The 23,329-nt window shown below is 40.1% G+C and overlaps 1 protein-coding gene and 1 long non-coding RNA gene across 4 annotated transcripts; both read right to left on the minus strand.

Annotated features, from left to right (window-relative positions):
- Positions 1 to 1,660: 1,660 nt before the first annotated feature.
- Positions 1,661 to 3,996, minus strand: LOC122137284. 2 transcript variants are annotated; one of them, XR_006154740.1, is made up of 4 exons: positions 3,302 to 3,364; positions 3,157 to 3,217; positions 2,957 to 3,026; positions 1,661 to 2,489 (listed from the first exon to the last, which is right to left on the minus strand). It is a non-coding gene; the product is annotated as an uncharacterized LOC122137284 (long non-coding RNA). The 2 variants fall into 2 exon arrangements; XR_006154741.1 differs by lacking the exon at positions 2,957 to 3,026 and having other exon boundaries at positions 3,302 to 3,996.
- A 12,755-nt stretch (positions 3,997 to 16,751) lies between these two features.
- LOC109049842 (C-type lectin domain family 4 member K-like) lies at positions 16,752 to 23,109 on the minus strand. Of its 2 annotated transcripts, XM_019067501.2 has the most exons (6): positions 22,971 to 23,109; positions 22,665 to 22,875; positions 21,429 to 21,926; positions 17,693 to 17,820; positions 17,460 to 17,566; positions 16,752 to 17,352 (listed from the first exon to the last, which is right to left on the minus strand). In XM_019067501.2, the coding sequence occupies exons 2-6, from the start codon at positions 22,834 to 22,836 to the stop codon at positions 17,226 to 17,228; spliced, it is 1,032 nt and encodes a 343-aa protein (XP_018923046.2). In that variant the 5' UTR covers positions 22,837 to 22,875; positions 22,971 to 23,109; the 3' UTR covers positions 16,752 to 17,225. The 2 variants fall into 2 exon arrangements, with proteins under 2 accessions (XP_018923046.2, XP_018923047.2); XM_019067502.2 differs by having other exon boundaries at positions 22,665 to 23,000.
- Positions 23,110 to 23,329: the final 220 nt, after the last annotated feature.

Consider the following 23,329-nt stretch of genomic DNA (forward strand, 5'->3'; position numbering starts at 1 on the left):
CCATTACAGCATTATATTTGTGAGGCCCACCCAAAAAGTCCTCACAAAGAGAAATGTCCTCACAATGCAGGTTGCGTCTCAATACTTGGTCCTCACAAGTATAGCAAAACCAACACATACATATATATATATATATACATACACACATATATATATATATATATATATATACACACACACACACACACACACACACACACACACACACACACACACACACACATACATATATATATGTGCACTGATTTTTGTGTGTGTTATGTGAAAAAAATATTTTTGGGTTATGCACATTTACATGTTTTTCATGTGATTTTACACGGGATATGTAAATTTACAGTCTATTTCTGTAATTTTACCATTTTAAACTGTATGTCAAAAATTACGTGAAAAAAACTGTAAAATAAAACCGTAAAAATTTTTACAGTGTAGCTAATGACATGAGTTGTTTTAAACACTAACTGTTGTAGGATCATTTTATAAGGATTTTTGAGGTAGAGGTAGAAAATCAACAGGGCAAAGAAAGTGAAGAACCAGAGAGTGATTATGAGGAAGACCAACTACAGGGCAAAGAGCCTGAGAGTGTTTGTGAGGAACTCAGAAAAGAGAGTGAAGGGCCAGAGAGTAGCCATGAGGTCGAAGGCAACAGTGGTGAGAGACTAGAAGTCACTGAGTCTGGACTAGACACTGCCACACCTGGAACATCAACCAAAAAGTGACATTAGGGAAGCTTAGCCTATTGATCCAGCCTCATAGCCTGATACAGTTTCACAAAGTTTCAGAACAGAGGCAGTGCGATTGGGGTCTTATTGCTTTTTAAATTGTTCTGTTGTGTGGCGTGACATTCTGACACTTGTCAGCCAGGTCAATAAGCTGTTCCAGGCATCCTCTATGCAACTGGATGTAGCTTTAAACATGATTACCACCACCAGAACAGCACTCTCATAGTATAGGGCCTTTGGATTTACTGCAGCACAAGCAACTGCAAAAGATCTCTGTGAGGAAATGAACACTGAGGCAGTTCTCGAACAGAAGAGACTACATAATACCAGGAAGCAGTTCTCTTACGAGGCTGCTGATGAGCCTCTGACCGATGCACTATGAAACCTGGAAGTGACATTTTTAACAAGTTGTGGGTGTAGCACTTCATTTCCTTGAGGAGAGATTTCACACCATGGAAAATGTCAAGGACACTTTTGGTATCCTTTTGAATTTTAATGATGTTGTTACGTGTGTCAAGAAGAACAGTGAAGAAACACTGTGAAGACATTGAGAAAGCACTCAGCAAGGAAGGACATGCAGTTATCACAGTAAATGAAATGGCAGAAGAGATCCTCAACCTTCCACCATTACCATCCAAAAACACAGCCATTTAGCTTCTGAGATTTCTTCACCAGAAACTGCAGGAGATACATATTCAAATCTCTGGATTGCGCTCAGAATTGCAGTTACCTTGCCAGTAACTAGCAGCTGCCGAGAGAACGACTTTGTGGGCTTGCTTTAATCACCATTAACAGAGAACTTGCCCAGCAGATTGATGACTTTGCTTCAAAGGAATGCAGAAAAGTGCCTCTGTAGGTGGCCGCGGCTATGACCAAGTAATAAGAAGAAGAAGAGCTGGTCCAGATGAACTTTCTCTCCCCCCCCCCCCCCCACCCTTTTTTACCTTAAAATGTAATTAATATGCACATTTAAGTAAATATATAAAAGTATTGATAACAGGATTTGTATAAGTAAAAAAGGGTTAGAAATTATATTTGTTTCAAGTGCTTTTTTATTTATTTTGAAATGTGGATGGAAGGAGGCCAGGGGGCCTCCAATTAGGGCCTCAAAGTGTCTAGAACCGGCCCTGAACACACCACTCTCTTCCTAAATGTGTCGTCTTTTATCTTCGAGGGAGAGGAGTTCCTCTGTAGTGCCACACACATCAAGGCTCATCTCCTCCACTCGCTGGCCCCAGGGCAGACGGTTCACATAGGGCGGCTATTGAGCTCCTCATTGCCTTCGTCTCACTCTCTGTACTATTTTTTGAGTGATTAGGCTCAGGAGGTGATCTGGAAGAATCAATATTGATTGGTCAAAATAGAAGTATGTAAAACTAAGCCTTTCAACTTAAGTTCTGCATTTGTAACATCTTTGTATTCTGTTCATATTCACCATACCCCTCAGCCTTTTCTTAACTGTTTTCCACTGTTTAACTTCTGAACACGAATGAAGATATTTTTAATTTTTTTTAATAAAAACAGTTGTGACAATGGCCCATTTCTCATCCAACCTCTAGTCTTTAACATCTCATTCATCATTTGGTGGACATATTCCATGTTTGATTTCAGTGTTTGGGTAACTCTTCCTTGCAGAATCTATAAATGAAGTAGTGTCTGTCACAAGGATTGAGTGTCTGCTGAGGACATCTGTATTAACAGCACACTTCACTGTTGCTCCCACACCATCCACTTGATGATTTAGTGTTTTCATCCTCATGTTCTGTAGGTCTGTAAAAATAAAAAATAAATGAAAAAGTCAATTTAGTAAAATTACAGAAATATTACTAATGTTAGCTCATTTCATAAAACAAAGTCAAACTATTTCATAGTCCTACTAAAAGTACAGCAGATTTATTAAGTCACACTTAAAATATTTTTTACTGTAATCCACAGTCAGATTCATGCATGCATCTCAATGATATCACTATTGAACATGTTCTTGCACACCGGACACTCAGCAGGCTGGGCTGAAGCCAAACTAAAATGCATGTGAAATAAAATAAACATACTGCATACCATGGCATTATACTCCAAAACGTTGGTTAAAGGAATAGTTTACCCAAAAATGAAAATTCTGTCATTATTTACTTGTCTAAATTACATAAAAATTTAGCCTGTCCTTACACAAAGCTATCACAAGGCTTCAGAATACTTGGTATGCAAACCATGAGCATGAACAAAAAAAACTCTTTTACCTTCTCTGTCCAGATGTCAAACGCACTGGATTTCTAAATTCTCTATTTCTGGGGACCTTTCCAGTTCCTACTGAAGATATATTATAAAATTTAACTGGTGTTTTCCAATCTCATAAAACATTAATGCAAGTTCAGTTTGTGCAAGACATGGGAACTAAACTTCTTAAACAAACAATATGAAAAAAACACTACCCCCTCACCTGTTCAGTTGAAATGTCCAAACTATTTGTCTTGTCTACTTCCTGGAGACTTTTCTGATTCCTACAAAAGAAATAGAATAATATTTAAATGGTGTTTTACAAGCTCTTAAAACAACAATGCAAAACACTTGGACAAAACTGTTACCTTTTCAGTCAGAGTACCCATGGAATTTGACCCGTCTACTTCTGGAGACCTTTCCAATTCCTGCACATGAAACAATATATCTGGTGTTTGTAGAATTTATAAACATTTAAATTGACCAAAATTGACAAACAGGAATTGATTGGATCGTTGGAAGTTGGGGTGTTGCTAATGAAATGGAGGCCATCTGAATGCCAGTTTGCAGTTAGTTGTGAGGGGATTTCTCTCCACTGGATTCACCAGCGACACCCTAGCATGAAGAAATGTTTTATTTATTGACGACGAGGACAATCAATGGCACAAAACATGCCCAAAAGTGCGTGCGCAAGAGAGAGAGACTGCCTGAATGACTTGGTGCGTCCTGCATCAGGTTAAGTCATATTCATAAAACAAAAAATACAAATAAAGTTTGCAATGTCCTAAGAGGAATGTTGTGGTAATATCCTAGTATCCTTTCAATTTTTAAGGGTAGTGTACTCCCCCATGGCTTGCGTCAGCACTTGTCAGTGCATTGATTTCTATAAAGTGAAGCATCAGCTTCAGTTTTCCCCCAGCGTTTACATCTCCGCCCTTGCTCCATAGCTCCTGACTGGAAGAGAAGATGAAAGTGACGTGACATACAGCCAAGTATGGTGACCCATACTCAGAATTCGTGCTCTGCATTTAACCCATCCAAAGTGCACACACACAGCAGTGAACACACACACACCGTGAACACACACCCAGAGCATTGGGTATCATTTATGCTGCGGCGCCCAGGGAGCAGTTGGGGGTTCGGTGCCTTGCTCAAGGGCAACTCAGTCGTGGTATTGCAGGCCCAAGACTTGAACCCACAACCTTAGGGTTAGGAGTCAAACTCTCTGAAATGAAATGAAACTTTTGGCTGAGGTAAACATCTTCAGTACCACCACGGACCCTCTAGGGGTCAGTGAACATCAACTTAATGGCACTTGAAAACATTTTTATCATACCACTCGCTGTCTAAAAGAACCTGACGCCAGTATCTCTGCTGCCTTTCTCAAGCAGCTCTTCTCTGTGCCAAGCGCTTACATAAGGTAAAAAAAAAGATCACAAAAGGAAACATTTTGTTGAACCAACACAAAAACTACTTCGAAGACGGTAACAAGTAGCTCGCACTTATGGCGCAAAACACAAATCGTAGTTCTTTTCTAAACCCATTTGGAATTGAAGTGTTAATGGAGAAAATGAAAAAAGATGGCTGACTGAAGATACTTTAAAGTGTATTGTGAGTCATACTGATAAGTATACAGACACAATAATGATTAGATGTGTTAATGTATAGGAGTGATATTCAGGAAACAAGAAGACTATTGTTGGGAAATAATACAGAAGGAATGGTACAAACCTGTATTTTTGGTTACATGAAACATGATTTGTGATTATGCTGTTACTATGATGTCAATGTTAATAAAGGGATGCTATCAAGCTGCGCCTGCGGAAAGACAGAAGTTTACATGTGCTTTTTTGTTTCTCCTGGTATTTTTAATATGCCCAGTTTCCTGGGCCTTTTTTTGGCCTGAAAAAATGTGCTTTGCGGTCTTTTCAAAAAACAGTGATGCAGAGATTTTGTAGCAGCTGTCCTAAGAAAATCTAGTGCATTACCAAGTGTGCCATGCTTCTAGAAAAGGGATAGGCAATATTAGTCCTGGAGTGCCGATGTCCTGCAGAGTATAGCTCCAACCCTCAAAAAACCTCACCTGCCTGTAGCCTTATGCTGCGCTCAAGTCCTCCTGGGGCGTTTGTACTTATGAGTTGACAAGTTGTAATTTCGACATACATCAGGAGCATTCAAGTCACTTTGGTCGGAACAAGATGGCAATTTATCTTTTCTACATAAAATTCAACAATTTTTACCTCTACATCTACAAAATGATGAATCAAGAATGTGCATGTGTTTTTGCTTTTTTGTTTTTATTCAATTTATAAAGGTTATGGAGTCATTATATATTCTATGGTAATTATACAATAATATTATATTTTATATATGCAACTTATATAGTTTTATTGTACATTACAAAAAAAATAATTAATTCCAGCAAATTTACCATCAATGCAGATGCCGCATATCTATTGTCTTTAGCTGCGTCCATTGCATCTGACACGTTTTCTCACTGACACGCAGTGTTGGGCAAGTTACTATTAAATTACTGATTACTCCTTTTAAAAGTAATCAAGTAACTTTTCTGATTACTTTATTTCAAAAGTAATTAGTTACATCACTAGTTAGGTTACACTAATTACACTAGTCTTGACAAACTATCTACTACTGTGTTGGGGAAGCTACTCTTAAACTGTAGCTTTACAGGGTACTCGGAAATTAAAGTAGTTAAGCTACATTCAAGCTACCCTTTTGTAAAAGTAGCTAGCTACACTACAAGTTACTGTCAAAAAGTAGCTAGCTACATTGAAACTACTTTAAAAAAAATATTCTTTTTTTTTCCATTAACAAAATATTTATTAATGAAGAATTATGATGAAGTTATAAGTTAAAATTAAAGAAGTTATAAATTCAGTATTTGGGGTTTAATGGCCAATTCACACCGCACCGACAAACAAGTTGTCCGTTGGATTTAGATTCTTATGAAAAATAACTGTCATGTTCAGACTGCACCAACAGACACCAACCAACTCTCACTGACTGGAGAGAAAATGGATGATCCTATATCCACAATCCAAATTTTACTCTTAATGTCTTTGCATGAAAAGATGGCGAATAAAATGAAAGAGGCTGTGGGTGAAGCCGTAGTTGCTGCAACGGGGAAGACGGGGCGCCTACTTGAATTTATGCAGAGAACTACAGTCGATTTACATAGCTGTCGAAATTTTACTCGGATGGTCCCTAATCAGTTTCAGCATTTACTTCAGATGGTGACACAAATCATTCAAAGACAAAATACAAATTTCTGAAATGCCATTTCTCCTGATGAACGCCTAATGATAACTCGAGAAGGGTCTGGCTGCAGACTTGCACTCTCTGACACTTGTGCTTCCGCTAGCGATGTCACTTGCAGTCTTTATTTTTTTATTTTGTTGAATTTATTGATAACTTTTTGTTTGAATCTCTCAACATTTTACAACAGTAGCCAGGTGGTAAAGACAAGAAAAAATAAACTAAATTACAATGTCACTTGCAATCGCCACTTGCACTCTCTGCTACCTGTGACACTTGCAATCGACACAAACCGTGCATGTTGCCAATGGAGACAAGACACTGTGGTGGTGATTAAACGATTAAAACTAATTTAGTAGGCCTACTACTATAAAGTACAGGGACCTGCAAGAAAAAGACAAGACTGGTAAATCCGTGGCCACAGAAAAACAAAATAAAAACACAAAGCACAAAGTCTTCCTCCCTCATAAAAAACAAAAAACAAACACTTAATATGGCAAAATGTATTAAGATACATTAAGTTCAATTAAAAGACCAAATTCGATCTATAGTTATTTAATGTACTACAAGGCAAGCAGATGGCTATGAACAAGCGCAAACTTTGTCCTCCCATACAGCAAAACGCTTAATGTGGCCTAATAACAGACTAAGATGATAAAGACAATTCAGTAGGCCTAGCCTATATGTCTTGTTGTTGACTCAATGTATATACAGACCAGCAAATATGAACATGCATTATGAAATGCAATAAGTGAATTTAAAAGGATCAACTCCGTACAGGCAAGCAGACGAGTACAGAACACAGTGCGTTAAATTGTACGTTTCCTCCTATAGAAAATCATTATAAATAAAACACATAATGTAGCTTAATGGACAAAGACAGTGATATAAACGGGTTGTAGATAGTTTATTCTATATGGAAAAATGCTTAACGCGAAACTTTGCGTGTTGCGTTTATTCTGGGCTCACCTGCTTGCCTGTACATATTAGTTATGTATTTTAATAATGTAGAGAAGCATATTGAGTTTGGCTTTTATCATCTTAGTCCATTATGCCACATTTTGTGGTATGTGAGGAAAATACTATATACATATTCATTATATGAATGAACTGTATATTTAATTTGATATTTTAATAGCATCTTAATACATTAAGCCATGTTAAGTGTTTATGTTTTTCTACAGGAGGAAAACACTTAGCGAGAGACGCAAGCATTCATATTCTGGCCACGGATTTGCCGGTCTTGTGTTTTTCTTGCAGGACCCTGTACGTTATAGTACTGAATTAGTTTTAATCATTTAATCACCACCACAGCTTCTTGTCTCCATTGGCAACATGCAGGATTTGTGTCGATTGCAAGTGTCGCAGGTAGCAGAGAGTGCAAGTAGCGATTGCAAGTGACATTGTAATTTAGTTTCTTTTTTCTTGTCTTCGCCACCTGGCTACTGTTACAAAATGTTGGGAAATTCAAACAAAAAGTAATAAAAAATTCAACAAAATAAAAAATAAAGACTGCAAGTAATGTCACTAGTGGAAGTGCAAGTGTCTGAGAGTGCAAGTCTGAGAATGCAAGTCTGAGAGTGCAAGTGCAAGCCTGCAGCCAGACCCTCTTGAAAAGAGTGGAAGTGATTAAGATGAATGTTTTATCCCGGCTGCTATACCTATTCCAAAATCTTCCAATTGAGGTGTCAGGAAAAGAATTTAACTAGCATTACCTTGTCTAAAAAGTTACTTTCAGGCCGCGCAGTTGAGGGTCTTGATTAAATTGTGTGTTTCTGAATATTCTGCAAAATGGAAAGACATTGAGGGAAGACTAATAGAAGGGCTCCCGATACAAGCTATTTTACGTGATGAAACACTGAGGGCCCATCTGAAACAAAAAATAAATCCATGGTTGGGGGTATCTGTTAAAATTTGGTCTGAAATTGTGAAGAAATACAATTTAACGGGTCATTGTAGGTTTTTGAGGTGGATCGCACATGATATAGATTTTATACCCAACAAATTGGATGGCAGGTTTAAATTATGGAATAATGGGCCAAAAATGTATTGGGAGGTTATTAAAAATAAAACTGTAATGAGTTTTCAGAAAATGAAGGAGGTATATGGCCTTCAGAAGCAAGATTTTCATAGATATTTACAGTTACGTCAGAACTGTAACAGAAGAAATTAAAAAAAATCTAACTAGGTTCAACATGGCCAGGGGTCATAAAAATTACGATGGAAGCATATAGGTCACTGATAGAACGGAAAGTTATTTCTAAATTATACAAGATTCTGGAGGACTTGAATGCAGACAACACTTTATATGTAAAAGTAAGATGGGAGAGGGAGGCAAACATAGTGGTGTCAGGTGAGGATTGGGGCAAATAAATGAATATCATTGGAAAACCACAAATTCCTCATTTTGGAGGGAGTATGGATGGAAAAATACACAAAGGTTCTTTGCGACCCCTGCACAGAGAAAACATGGAGATACCAAATGTTGGTGATCTTGTGGGGAAACTAAAGCAAATCACTTCCATATCTTTTGGGGATGCTCCCTTATAACTCAATATTGGAAACAATTAAAAGAGGTAATTGAGGAGGTGTTAGAAATAAAAATACCAACCTGTTTTGAAATTATGTATCTTGGGATAGTTGAGACTCTTAATTTAAAAAGAAGGGATGATTATAAACTGCTTCGAATTATGTTGTTAGCTAGTAGGAAATCAATTACCAGAAGATGGCGAAGTGATTTGGTGCCTAAAGTGGAGGAATGGTTTGATGTAATGCTAAACAATTTTATTTTATTGTATAATTTTTTTTTCTGTTTTCTCCTGTTTTTATGTTCATAATTGAGTGTCTTATCAATAGTGCATTCTAGGAAAACTTGTTGTGATTGTCTTAAAGTATTAGCTGTATTTGCCTTGTTATTCACTTTGTGAAAAAGATCATAACATATAAATTATAAAAAAAGAAAGTGAAAGAGTAAATTACACCTAAACAATTTAAAGTGATAGTTCACCCGAAAATGAAAATTCTGTCATTAACTACTCACTCTTATGTCGTTCCAAACCCGTAAGACCTTTGATATTTTTGATTAAATCCAAGAGCTCTCAGACCCTCCATAGACAGTGCAGCAGATAGCTGAATGTTGCCAACAGGGGTGCTGCAAACACTGAGTTTGCTCTCCCACCGTCTAAAGTACTCACAATGTGGGCAAAATTGGTCAATGGCAACAAAAAGTCCCATTTCTATGAGGCTGAATTTCACAGGGTCTTGAACATACTGGGCAGGTCTCAAAAAGTTCAAGGAGACAGTTTTCAAACACAATATATTTTGTGTCTTCATGAGAGGCTTTGGATGTCTACTTGCTATCACAAAAGAAAATTTAAAAAAAAAAAAAAAAAAACCTAGTGTATTTGTTTAAACATAATGACATTTACAAGCCAATAATACATACAGTGCACATAAATGTATGCTAAATTTAAAATGTCATTCACACCTTAGATCTGAACAATACTTCAGAAATGGACATGTAAAACTGTGGAAAAGTGGGAATGTAGAGGGTGGGAAGAGGGGAGAAAACAACCAATAAAACACAGCCCTACAACACATTCATTAAACAGAAAAATTAATATTAAAATGTGAGCAGAGAAAGAAAGAAAAAATATCAACAACGGAGATAGGGCCACCTTGATATATTTAAAAAATATAATAATGATGATAATGAGCTCAAGAAATCGTATCATTAGAAACTACTAACAATAACTAAAATATGTTTTGATAAGTTATTATTTAAAAAATAAATAAGCAGAGATACTGGTCTTAAAGAAAAGTGAAGAAGAACATAAGTTCTATTAATATTTTCACGTTTACTAGCGCAGTCTCAGAGCAAATGATGCACATCAGTTTAAAACATAAAGAATAAAGGCATAGTTTTTTTAACTCTTCTTTTAATTTTCCATCTATATCTTTGTTTGCTGTGTATCACAATAATCCGTCATGTCATCATGTTCATGATCAGACATACCGCTGTAACAGCGGCCTTATTCGCACATCTTTTATTGAATATTTATTGAAGAAGTGTAACGGTAACAAATGGGTGAGGAAGCAAATGCAAGAGTTAAATGTAATGTTTATTGATAACAGGAATGTAACTGAGTCCAAGGGAAACAATAGGTGATAACAGCGATGGCAGATGATGATCCAGGAAGTGGTGGTGAGTAGATGCAGCAGGAGAGCGTGACACAGGCCTGAGATGAGCAGTCCGTGGTGGTAGTAGGTGCATCCGGTGGTGAAGAGTGGACGGGGTTCCGGGGAAGACAACAGCGAACAAAACAGCACAGAGGAACAAGGACAAGAACCAGGCAACCAGACGGGAAAACTGCATAAAACGCTCTGACAAACACAAGACGAAAGACAGGGCAATAAATAGGGATCAGGTGATGAGTAACAGCTGGTGCAAATGAACAATCAACGGCGACGCCCCACATGAAACAATCAGTGCAGACGAGCGACACACAAAACTCCACCCACATAGTGAAAACCTGAGACCACGGTTTACCAACCGTGACAGTACCCTCCCCTCTAGGAACGCCCCCTGGCGTTCCCAACCGACCCTACCTGTCGATTGTAATCATCAATCAGGGAGTGATCCAGTATGTCCCTAGCAGGTACCCAACTCCTCTCCTCCGGACCGTAACCTTCCCAGTCCACCAAATACTGGAATCCTCGTCCCCTCCGTCTCGAGTCCAGAATACGATTAACCGAATAAGTGGGTTCCCCATCTACGAGACGCGGCGGGGGGGGAACCGGGGTGGGCGGGTTAATTCATGAATAAAACACAGGTTTAATTTTGGACACATGGAAGGCGGGATGAATCCTCCTGTACGCCGGAGGTAGTTTGAGGCGGACTGTCACCGGACTAATTATCTTGGTGACAGGAAACGGGCCAATAAATTTGGGAGCTAACTTATTAGAAACGGAACGGAGAGGAATGTTAGTAATAGAAAGCCACACTTTTTGACCCACGACGTATACGGGAGGCTTCGACCGGTGGCGATCGGCTTTGGCCTTGGTACGCCTCCTCACTTGGAGCAGAGTCTCACGGGCTCTGGTCCACGTGCGGTGGCACCTCTGGACAAAAGCGTGAGCGGAGGGGACCGCGACTTCAGATTCCAGACTGGGAAAAATAGGTGGCTGGTAACCTAAACTACATTCAAACGGAGAGAGGCACGTGGATGACACTGGTAACGAGTTATGAGCGTACTCCACCATAGAGAGTTGTTGGCTCCAGGAAGAAGGATTCTTGGAGACCAAACATCGCAACGTTCGCTCTAAATCTTGGTTGGCTCGCTCAGACTGACCGTTGCTCTGGGGGTGGTAACCCAAAGACAGACTAACCGTCGCTCCTAACAATTTACAAAACTCCTTCCAAAATTTGGATACAAATTGGGATCCCCTGTCAGAAACCACGTCTACCGGGAGGCCATGTAACCGAAAGACGTGATCAATAACAGTGACCGCTGTCTCCTTGGCTGAAGGTAATTTGGGCAAGGGAATGAAATGTGCCGCCTTCGAGAACCGGTCCACTACGGTTAAAAACAACCGTCATGCCATTAGAGGGCGGGAGGGCGGTAACAAATTCTAGAGCGATATGGGACCAGGGTCTCGAAGGGACAGACAGCGGCTGAAGAAGCCCATCCGGAGGTCGGTTAGACGACTTACCACTGGCGCAAACTGAGCAAGCCAAAACAATCATCGTGAACGTCGCGAGCCATACGTGGCCACCAGAATCGTTGCATAACTAAACCCTTGGTTCGGCTTATCCCTGGATGACAAGCTACATTAGAGCAGTGACCCCACTGAATAATGTTGGACCGTAACTCCTCCGGCACAAATAAGCGATTCGGTGGGCATCCGGGCGGAGGCGTTACCCCTTCTAAGGCCGTCCTGACCTTCGATTTCGACCTCCCATATGAGTGCTGAGACGACTATATTCTCAGGTAAAATACACTCGGGAGTCACCGGGCGTTCGGAAGGATCAAAAAGACGTGACAAAGAATCGGGTTTAACGTTTTTTGGAACCCGGGCGGTACGATAGAGAAAAATCAAAACGACCGACGAAAAAAAAAGTGCCCACCGAGCCTGCCTGGAATTGAGTCTTTTGGCAGTTCTAATGTATTCTAGGTTCTTATGATCGGTCCCAAACGATGAAAGGTACCCCCGACCCCTCCAACCAGTGACGCCACTCCTCTAATGCTAATTTGACGGCCAACAATTCTCTGTTACCAATGTCATAATTGCATTCTGCAGGAGATAACCGATGCGAAAAAAAAAAAGACAAAAAAGCGCATGGATGCATCTTGTCGTCTGAGGCAGCACGTTGGGAAAGAACTGCACCTACTCCCACCTCTGATGCGTCGACCTCCACCACGAACTGCCGTGTGGGATCAGGGGCTACTAGGATGGGAGCCGAAACGAAGCGGCTCTTGAGGTTGGTAAAAAATACAGTTTCGGCTGTATTAGACCACCTGAACGGAGTACTGGGGGGAGGTCAAGGCGGTCAGAGGTGAGACTAGTTGGCTGAAATTACGAATAAAACGTCGATAAAAATTGGCGAACACCAGAAACCGCTGTAGGGCCTTACGGGAATCTGGACTTGGCCAATCTATCACAGCCCTAACCTTGTCAGGATCCATACGTATTCCCTCAGACGAGACGATGTACCCTAGGAAAGGAACAGACTGTGCATGGAATACGCATTTCTCCGCCTTGACAAAAAGACCATTCTCTAGCAATCTCTGGAGCACTCGTCTGACGTGTTGCACGTGTTCCTGGAGAGATGAAGAAAAAATCAGTATGTCATCCAGGTAAACATATATAAACTGATCTACCATATCTCTCAACACGTCATTCACGAGTGCTTGGAAAACCCCGGGCGAATTGGAGAGCCCGAACGGCATAACCAAGTATTCAAAGTGCCCTCTAGGGGTGTTAAAGGCGGTTTTCCACTCATCCCCCCTCCTGATGCGGACCAAATGATAAGCGTTACGTAAATCCAGTTTTGTGAAGACGGATGCTCCCTGTAACCTCTCGAAAGCCGAAGACATCAACGGCAAAGGATAAGTATTCTTTACCGTGATGTTGTTCAGCTCTCGGTAATCAATACAAGGTCGCAGAGAACCATCCTTCTTCCCCACAAAAAAGAATCCCGCCCCCGCTGGAGAAGAAGAAGGACGGATGAACCTCGATGCTAGAGAATCAGAAATATATTTCTCCATGGCCTCCCTCTCAGGAACTGAAAGAGAGTAAAGCTTGCCCTTAGGCGGAGACTTCCCTGGTACTAAGTCTATGGCACAGTCATAGGGACGATGCGGAGGAAGAGAAGCAGCGCGGGACTTACTGAACACTTCCTTCAGGTCCAGGTACTCCGCGGGCACGTTTGACAAAACCGTAGCCTCCTCCTGAAACACAGACACAGACACAGCAGAGCAAGCAGAAACAAGACAAGACTCATGACAACATTTACTCCACGAAGTGATGGTGTTGGAACCCCAATCCACTCGTGGGTTGTGTTTGACAAGCCGGGGGTGACCAAGTACGAGTGGAGCCACAGGGGAGTCCATGAGTAGGAAGGGGAGATGTTCTCAGTGTGGTTGCCGGAGGTAAGAAGGGTAATGGGACCAGTCGTATGGGTGATGCAGGGTAGTACTTGGCCATTGAGTGCGTTGACGGTGATCTTATGGGAAAGGGGAGTGATGGGGAGTTTCAGGTGTTGTGCGAGGTTAGTGTCCATGAAGTTACCCTCTGCCCCCGAGTCCAGAAGGGCGTGACAGGTGTGCGTGTTGTTGGCCCATCTCAGTTTCACCGGAAGGAGAGTAGATGTTGTTGAGGACTTCCCGGCGGAGATCCCACCCGATAGTAGCCTCAAATTTACTACCGGGCTGGCTCTTTTACTGGGCAAGAGAGTAGAAAGTGTCCAGAGCCGCCACAATACAGGCACAGTCCTCGGGACCTCCGCCTCTCTCTCTCCCTCCCGGGTCAGTCGAGCTCTACCCACCTGCATGGGCTCATGATCGAAGACGGGACCGACCGTGTTCTCTCTACTCGAGCTGCCACTCTCTAGGGTGCTTGGGAGACGTGTGGGACAGGCGTGTGCCCCCAGACGCTCGATGCGGGCATCCACGCGGAGCGCCAGGTCGATGAGTCCATTGAGGCTGGTGGGCAACTCGAGGAGGTAGATCTCCTTGTGAACACGGTCGGCCAACCCATGCAGGAACATATCCCACTGCGCCTCCTCGTTCCACTTGCACGCAGCCGCCAAGGTGCGAAAACCTGATGGAGTAATCCGCCACGGAGAGATTCCCTTGCTTGAGATCCGTCAGCTCGCGGGCCGCCTCCTTGCCGGCCGCGGCACGGTCGAATACCCTCTTCATCTCCTCGGAGAGGGAGTGGAACGAGGCGCAGCATGGATCTCGGTTCTCCCACACCGCCGTTCCCCACAGGGCAGCCCTCCCAGAGAGCAGAGTCAGCACAAACGCCACCTTGGACTCCTCGGTCTCAAAGGTGCGAGGCTGCAGAGAGAAATGCATGGAACACTTGGTTATGAATGTTCTGCAGTAATTAGGCTCACCGGAGTAGTTCTCGGGAACTGGTAGGCGTGGTTCGGGTCGATAGCTGGGTTCGGTGCTAGCCCGGGGAACCGACGGTGCGGGTGGCGCAGCGGGAATGGTCAGCTGTTGGATCTGCTGGGTGAGCTCGGACACCTGTGTCACCAGCGCTTGGACAGCGCGTCCGGTGTTGACGATGCTCTCCTGCTGCTGATCCATGCGGTTGACACTGTGATGAATGAATTCGGAGAGTGAAGTGGAACTTGCTGCTTCCATAGTGTGTCAGAGCGTTCTGTAACGGTAACAAATGGGTGAGGAAGCAAATGCAAGAGTTAAATGTAATGTTTATTGATAACAGGAATGTAACTGAGTCCAAGGGAAACAATAGGTGATAACAGCGATGGCAGACGATGATCCAGGAAGTGGTGGTGAGTAGATGCAGCAGGAGAGCGTGACACAGGCCTGAGATGAGCAGTCCGTGGTGGTAGTCGGTGCATCCGGTGGTGAAGAGTGGACGGGGTTCCGGGGAAGACAACAGCGAACACAACAGCACAGAGGAACAAGGACAAGAACCAGGCAACCAGACGGGAAACTGCATAAAACGCTCTGACAAACACAAGACAGAAGACAGGGCAATAAATAGGGATCAGGTGATGAGTAACAGCTGGTGCAAATGAACAATCAACGGCGACGCCCACATGAAACAATCAGTGCAGACGAGCGACACACAAAACTCCACCCACATAGTGAAAACCTGAGACCACGGTTTACCAACCGTGACAAGAAGACATCATATGTGTGCTTACACGGTGCTGGTTCATGTTTGGAGCATTTGAACATGGAGCATGTTCAAATAAACTTGAAACACACTTGCTCCGGTCTGGATATGAATTATGATCTGCGCAGCGAGTGTTGTTAAACTCGTCACTGCGTTCGAGCAGAAACTGCTCTCTCATGTGCACTGTTCATGTTGTTACTTATTAAATATTGTTATGGTCATGTTTACGGAGATGAACTGACAGTGCGAAGCTCTTTCATAAGATTTGAATTCTCTGTTGTAAGACGATCTCCTGCATAATACAAGGCAGTGATTTAGATCCTAAGTGGTTTTTCTGCGTGAAGGCACCCTCAGTATGCATGAAACAGATATTACATGTGTTCATAGCACAAAATAATGGCCAATCCATAAAAATAATACTTCTCTCAAAAGAAATTTGAAGTAGACATATGATTAGCTATGTTTTTCTACACTATACAGAAGTGTACTGGAGTTTTAATTAAAGTGTACTAGATTATTATTATTATTATTTTCTTTTAAATAGCATTTAAAAATAGCAAAAGGTTGCCAGGTCTGCAAATAATTGTCATTTTGATCTGTTTGGATTACAATCTGCTATCAAAATGATGTTTAATTGTTCCAGCTGCTGTGAGAAAAGGCTATTAATGATCCGGCACCTGCAGCACCCTCACACGCAATATAGCCTAGCTGGGAATCCTTCTTTATATCTACAGACGTGACTTGATGCAAAGATGGACAGCGGCATACTTGTATTCCTGTGAAAACCTACCAGTACCACTTGAATTAGAAACCATTATTACAAGCTTACCGTTGTGAATCAGGCTAAGGTAAGGAGATCAACTGCAAAGCAACTATGCAGGTATGTCTGGAGGTATGAAATGGTTTCATATAGTGATAATCACTGACTCTATTTATATTTAGTTGATGTTCCATATCATACAGATCCAAGAATGTGCTTAATCAGCATGGGTTTATAAAGAATACATACTTTTTAGACCATATAGTGATTTCCACAATCAGACTATTGTTCATATTCAGAGTGAAACATTAGGAGCTGTTTATGAGACTTGCTTATGCAACTTTCCATTTATATTCCTCTTCACATGGTTCAGGAAATATGCCAGTTAGTTATTGAAAACAAGTAAATCATCGTCAAGTAGGTTTATTGTCATACTGTAGCTGATACAAAAAAGCTGCAAGAAATATTTAAAGAGGGTCACAGTTCAAATTAAACTAAAATCATGATCATTTTGGTTAAGAGTATTGGAACAATGCTGTTTGTATGGACATTTATATTATATCAGTGTATTACTGATATTATTACAGTCCGTAGAAACATCGCTGTTGTTTTTACATGCATATATTAGTTTAGATCATAGGATGTGACAAAGTTTGACTGAACAATCAAAACAAAGTTCATTTAAAGAGTTTAATATGAAAGCTGTAATATTGAAATGGTTTTTATTTTATTTTTTACCTTTTTTTTCTTTTACAGAATACCCTAATTAAAGGGTTATTCAAATAAAAACAGGTAAAATTACTAAACACAAGACATGATATTTTATAGAAATATTTAGATGTTCAAAATGCACTATTTACATAAATATGTATCATAATGAGTCATTTAAAAATACTCTTCTCACAGATCCAATTATACTTATTACCACATGGAAAATCAGCCCATCCTGTTGAACGAGTTAGAGCACAGTCTTCCTCTATATTATTCTGTTGTCCAGTCTCCCAGAACCTGCATCAACAGATCAGCTTTAGCTGTTCAGAGCTGCTTTCTGTGTGATATGATACTGACAGTGAGAATCCTTTATTAAATAATAGTTTAATTCAGTGATTTCTCACCTAAAGGTCATATTGCTGCGATCAACCCATTTCCATGTGCCCTCCACATCAGTGTCAGTCAGACCAATCCAGACAAGTTTACCACCAGAAATGTTCTTCACAAAATCCTGAGAAGTGAAACAATAAAACAATTTATTAAATGAGTATAAACCCATTTCAGCACATTATCTTTAATTCAAAAACTAAACACCACAATTACACACACACACACACACACACACACACACACTGACTTGTTCTTCTTGGTTGTTTATGCTGATCAGATCTGCTTTTTTGTCTGTACAGTATTTTCTGCTCCCAGACCAGCTCTTCGTCTCAGAGGAAAGGAAGTAAAGACTGGATTGATGGCACTTCCATCCACCTATGAACACAGATAAGCCATCCCTTGTGAAAAATAAGTATACTAAAGTGTATTTGAAGTACAGTTGTTTCATGCTAAGTATAATACAAATACATTTACATATTTATGCACTTTATAAAATGATCCTGCAATTATACCCTTAGTATACTGAACTGATATACTTAAAGTCTGCTAAATTTTGTACTTAATGTACTTTAATTATGCAGAAGTGGTGCTGAAGTCCAACTAAAGATATACTGAAGTATATTTGATTGTGCTAAAGTGGAACTATTTCAAGTTTACTTTAGGTATACCATAGTATCTTGTATTTAAAGGCCAATATTATTCAAAGATCATACAATCCTCATCAATAGTGGCATGAAAAGACAATATATTTAATATTAAGAAATGTGCATTGTGCACAAGTAGTACTCCAAATAAACTTTAATTATAATTTTTATATCAGTAAGTCTCAACCGATGTCAGTGAATATGTTAATAGGTTTGAACTATACTTGATATGAAATAAATGTATTTTAAATATATTACTTTTTTTTTTTTTTTTTTTTACTAGGGCATGAACTAAATTTGAGTCCAAACAAAATTAAAAAGGTAATTTATGTTAGTTGTACTAGTAGTGTTAATTAATGTACAATAACTGACAGTATACTATATTGTGTGTTCATATTCAGTTTGAACTGATCTCACTTGTCACAATCTCTCTAGCTGGAGAGCCCATGAGCTTCACTAGAGGGCACTCCACTCCAGACTCTTACCATTTACCTCCGGACTCCATTTCCCATAATCCTTTGCATGGACTCATCAGTCCCCATAGACCTCCGGAGGTTGACGTCACACACTCTAAACTCCACCATTTTGGCTGGCAACCAGGAGAGCGGCTGAAGCATTGGTATCGACAGTTGTACAACAATAATTTAAAACCAGACTATTTAGACCTTACAAACCTTACTGTTTCAACATGATGGACAGCTGATGTGCGCCAGGATATGCCAGAATAGGCAGGGTAAAGCTAGGGTTGCCGACCGTCCCGTATTAGCCGGGACATCCCGTATATTGGGCTTATTTTATGTGTCCCGTACGTGACCTCGCTTGGCCCGTTTCTTGCCCCCTCACACAGTAGTCGTTAGGTAAATCAGAAAATCCTGAACATAACTGTTTGAGGAAGGTTGCAGAATCCTCTGCCGGCTGGTCGCTCCCGCTTCACAATAAGCGGTGCTCGCGGTAATGCAAATTCTGTCTGTGTTTTGACTTCAGTAAATCAGTTTTGGCAAATACAAACTACGTGATTATTTTTCGCAAGTCCAACATATCGCCGTGCAAGAAAACATGCAATCTACCCGACACGTGATCAATAAGTAAAGCCATCTTTTATTGAAAAATAAAGAAAAAAACATTTTATATTTAAGTAAGCTTCTTAACCTTGTAGTCTATCTTATTCGTAAAACACACAAAATTACCAATAAAAAGTGTTAAGCACCAAAAGCAGCCCATATTAAATCTATAAGTTATCTTTGATTCAAAAATATGCATTTCCACATGTATATATATATATATATATATATATATATATATATATGTAACATGGAGTCAGAGGCGTTCGGATCCATATGCAGTACTTTATTAGAGAGAATGGTCAGACAGGCAGAATTCAGATAACACAGTGTCAGGTATGTCAGGGAATATCCAGAATCAGTATCAGTACCAGGCAGAGGTCGGGGCAAGCGGCAGAGAATCACAGGCGGTAACACAATCCAAGATCAAACACGGAAGGAACAAACACTAGGGAAACCGCTCAGAAATGCCAGACAGAACTAAAGACTTCACAATGTGAGTGTGGATGAGTGCAACCTTTATAGTGTCACTGATGGGAAACAGGTGAGGTTCAATGATGCGTTCCTAGGCAGGGGTTTATGGGAAATGAAGTCCAGGGTGTACTGTGTCATGTGAAAGTCTGTGCGGTGAATAAACGGATGTGAAGTGACCAGATCATGACAATATATATATATATATATATATATATATATATATATATATATATATATATATATATATATGTATATATACACACACACAAACACACACACACACACATACATACATACTTGCTTACATACATACATACACGATTGTCCCATAAAGCAAAGGGGAAATCATTTTATCGTATTCCTAAGGATCCCGATAGACAACTAAAATGGTTCACTGCAAAAAAACATGCGAATCAACACAAAATTTGGGATTAAACGTGTAAGATTTCATGACATTTATGATGTCTACTGTACTCACGGTGATATAGCTATGCTGGCTACCTTCAAGGACAGCTAGGGTTGATTACATTAGCTAACAACACATTTGACTTACTCTTTCAGTGACGACATAGCAGGTTCCTTTATTGATAGGCTATACGTTAAAAGCACCACGGGGGCATTATAGGAATCTGTTATGCTGTTAATGTACTAAGTTTTGCTATGTACAGGTCTATGTCTTTTGAATTAAAGTTTGCAGTGAACTCTGTTGCTTTTAACTTTTTGGTTATTAAAAAAAGCGTGCTTGTTCAAAACAGTAGCGTTCGATCCTTCACTGGTTGTGCCAGTGTTCAGAGTTCAGTGACGCCGGTAGTGACGATTCTCTCTGGCCAATCCGTGATCAGCAGAGTTTACACGTCATGTTTTGGTAAAATATAAGTTTCACTTGGAGCCTCAACCGAGGTGGTACCAAAAAAAGTACCAGGTAACAGATACTGTACCCAGTGGAAAACCCCCCAAAAGTGAACCGTACCGAGCCGTACCGCACCGTACCATGCAGTGGGAAAGCGCCATTACACTGTCTGCTCACCTTATATAAGCCTGGTTTAGTTTGTCATTCTTTGCGAAGACTTGTTAGTTGTTATACTGCATTTCTGAGCATTCTCCCTGGATTACTGTCTCTTGGTTTTTTGATCTCTTGCCTGTTTTTTTTTTGTATTTATTTATTTACCCTTTGTCTGAGTTTCCCGCCTTGTCTGTTGTTTGGATTGCTTGCCTGTGTTTTGACCTGTTGCCTGTATTTCGGATCACGTCTCTGGTTTGTCCCAATAAAGCTGCATTTGGACCTCCAACCTGTCAAGTCTCAATGGAGCAGTACATAACATCACTACTATTCTCTAGACCGTGAAGTAGTCTGTGTATTTGTCAGGTTTTTATGTCAAAGCAAAAGTTTGATTCTGACAAAAGATACTGTTTTTGACTAAAATATTTGTTTTTGACCTGGGAGTTTAAGATTTGCATAAGTTGGTGTGTAGTTTTGAGATTGTGTTTATAGTTGTAGCTGTAATGAAATGCTCATGCTCAATGATATGAATATGGACTTATAAAGCCACTTGTTGCAATGTCTATATAACTATTTACTCATCCACTACAATAATGTATTAAATTATCTATTAGTATTTAGACTCAGTTGACATCCCTCAACTGATGATGATGATTATTATTATTAATCATTATAAAGATGATGCTAAAGCAAGTCCAATATGAGCATCAGCCACATGACCCCAACACAACAGATCCAATTCATTCCACTTTAAAATTTGAGTCTGCTTTAAAGCAAGTTACCAGTAAGACTGAAGAAACTTACCCGCAAAAAGCTTCTGAAGTTCATTTTTTTCTGATTTCAACTGGTCTCTCTCTTTTGTGACGTTCAGGATGTTGGTTAGTAGCTGGTTTCTCTCTTGTGTGAGGTTCATGTTGTTGGTTCGTAGTTGTTCTCTCTCTTGTGTGAGGTTCATGTTGTTGGTTAGTAGTTGTTCTCTCTCTTGTGTGAGGTTCAGGTTGTTGTTTAGTAGCTGGTTTCTCTCTTTTGTGAGGTTCATGTTGTTGGTTAGTAGCTGGTTTCTCTCTTTTGTGAGGTTCATGTTGTTGGTTCGTAGTTGTTCTCTCTCTTGTGTGAGGTTCTTGTTGTTGGTTAGTAGCTGGTCTCTTTCCTCTGCGAGGTTGGTGATCTTAGTTATTATCTGTTGTCTCTCCTGAGTGAAGGTAACACACAGCACTATGACTGCGGTCAGCAGAAAAACACACAGCAGCACCAAACACACCACAGCTGCTTTGGAGCTCCTGATATTCACACCATCACTTCCTGAAGATGATAGATATGATGTTAGTCTCTTCACTTCCTCATATCATACGGCTCACATCAACTGAAAACATGCCAACTGTAGACTAATTTTACTCTTGTCAGATGTTTATTAGTGTAGTTTGTGTCCTTGTGTTTTAAGAGTAAATGCAGAGGAATAGTTCACTAAAAATGGTTTTCTGATTATTTAAGTCATCCAAGATGCACTGTATAGGGCTTTATTTCTTCAGCTGAAGAGAAATTAAGCTTTTGGAGGAAAACATTCCAGGATTTTTCTCCATCTAATGCAAGTGAACAGGGTTCAATGCACACCATTTCTAATGGTCCAAAATCTATATATAGGCAGCATTAAATGAATCCACATGACAGTTGACAAATAAGGGTCTTCTCTAGTGAAACAATCAGTTATTTTCATTATATTTACAAGTAGAGCATCCAAAAACTACATGTCAGAACATACTGCCCTGATAGCACACATACTTCATCTATTTGACATCTATATTTTAAGATGTTTCCTATCAGATGTCAAATAGACGTTTATTAGATGTCTTTAAGATGTCAGTTGTACATACATTTTAAATCATAAAGACATCTGTCATATGTTTGTACACAGCAGATGCTTTCCAGATCAAGATTTAAAAGACATCTTGCAGACGTCTGCATGCTATCTGGTGGACGGAGGTGAGTAAATAATCAGAAAATCTTAATTTTTGGATGAACTATTCCTTTAATCATAGTTACCTGTGTGTTGAGGTGTTTGGGTTTTTGTTGTGTTGAAGTCCTCTGTGTCTTTCTTATGTTTCATGTCTCTTACAGCCTCTGCACTGATGTAGATATCAACAGTCCTTTCTATTCTGTCTTCTGAGTCCATTATCATACCTTTATTCATACTATCATTCACAATTCCATACATGTATTTTTTGGTTCAGTTGAAATGGTTAAAGTCGTTTATCTATGAAACATAATTGTAAAGTGGTAAAAAAAAAAGAAAAACTGTATCATACATTGAATTATATACTGAAATATATTGCTGATTAATCCCTGTACCTGTGAGTTCAGATGACTGGACTCTCGTCGCGTTACATCTGTGATCCCTTTCGACTTCACCTCTTACAACACCCACATCTTCTTTGCATATTTTCATTTACACTATCGGACAGCTTCAGTGTCAGCAAACTAACCCTAGTTTCTCTCCTGTAGTGGACTGTGTTGTGTTCCTCATCTGTGTTTGTGTGGCCAGTATTAATGCATAAAGGAACTGTTTTTGTGGAAATATTTATATAAAAAGGAACTTCAGCTGACTGCAGAAGGATGTTGAATCGGTTTCAACAATGTGGATTGTGTTCATTTAAATGAGGTTCAAATGTATTCATTTTAACAGGTGGTGTTGTAAACTTTTAGGAAAT

The sequence above is a fragment of the Cyprinus carpio genome, chromosome B4, assembly GCF_018340385.1.
Source record: "Cyprinus carpio isolate SPL01 chromosome B4, ASM1834038v1, whole genome shotgun sequence".
NCBI classification, from domain to species: domain Eukaryota; kingdom Metazoa; phylum Chordata; class Actinopteri; order Cypriniformes; family Cyprinidae; genus Cyprinus; species Cyprinus carpio.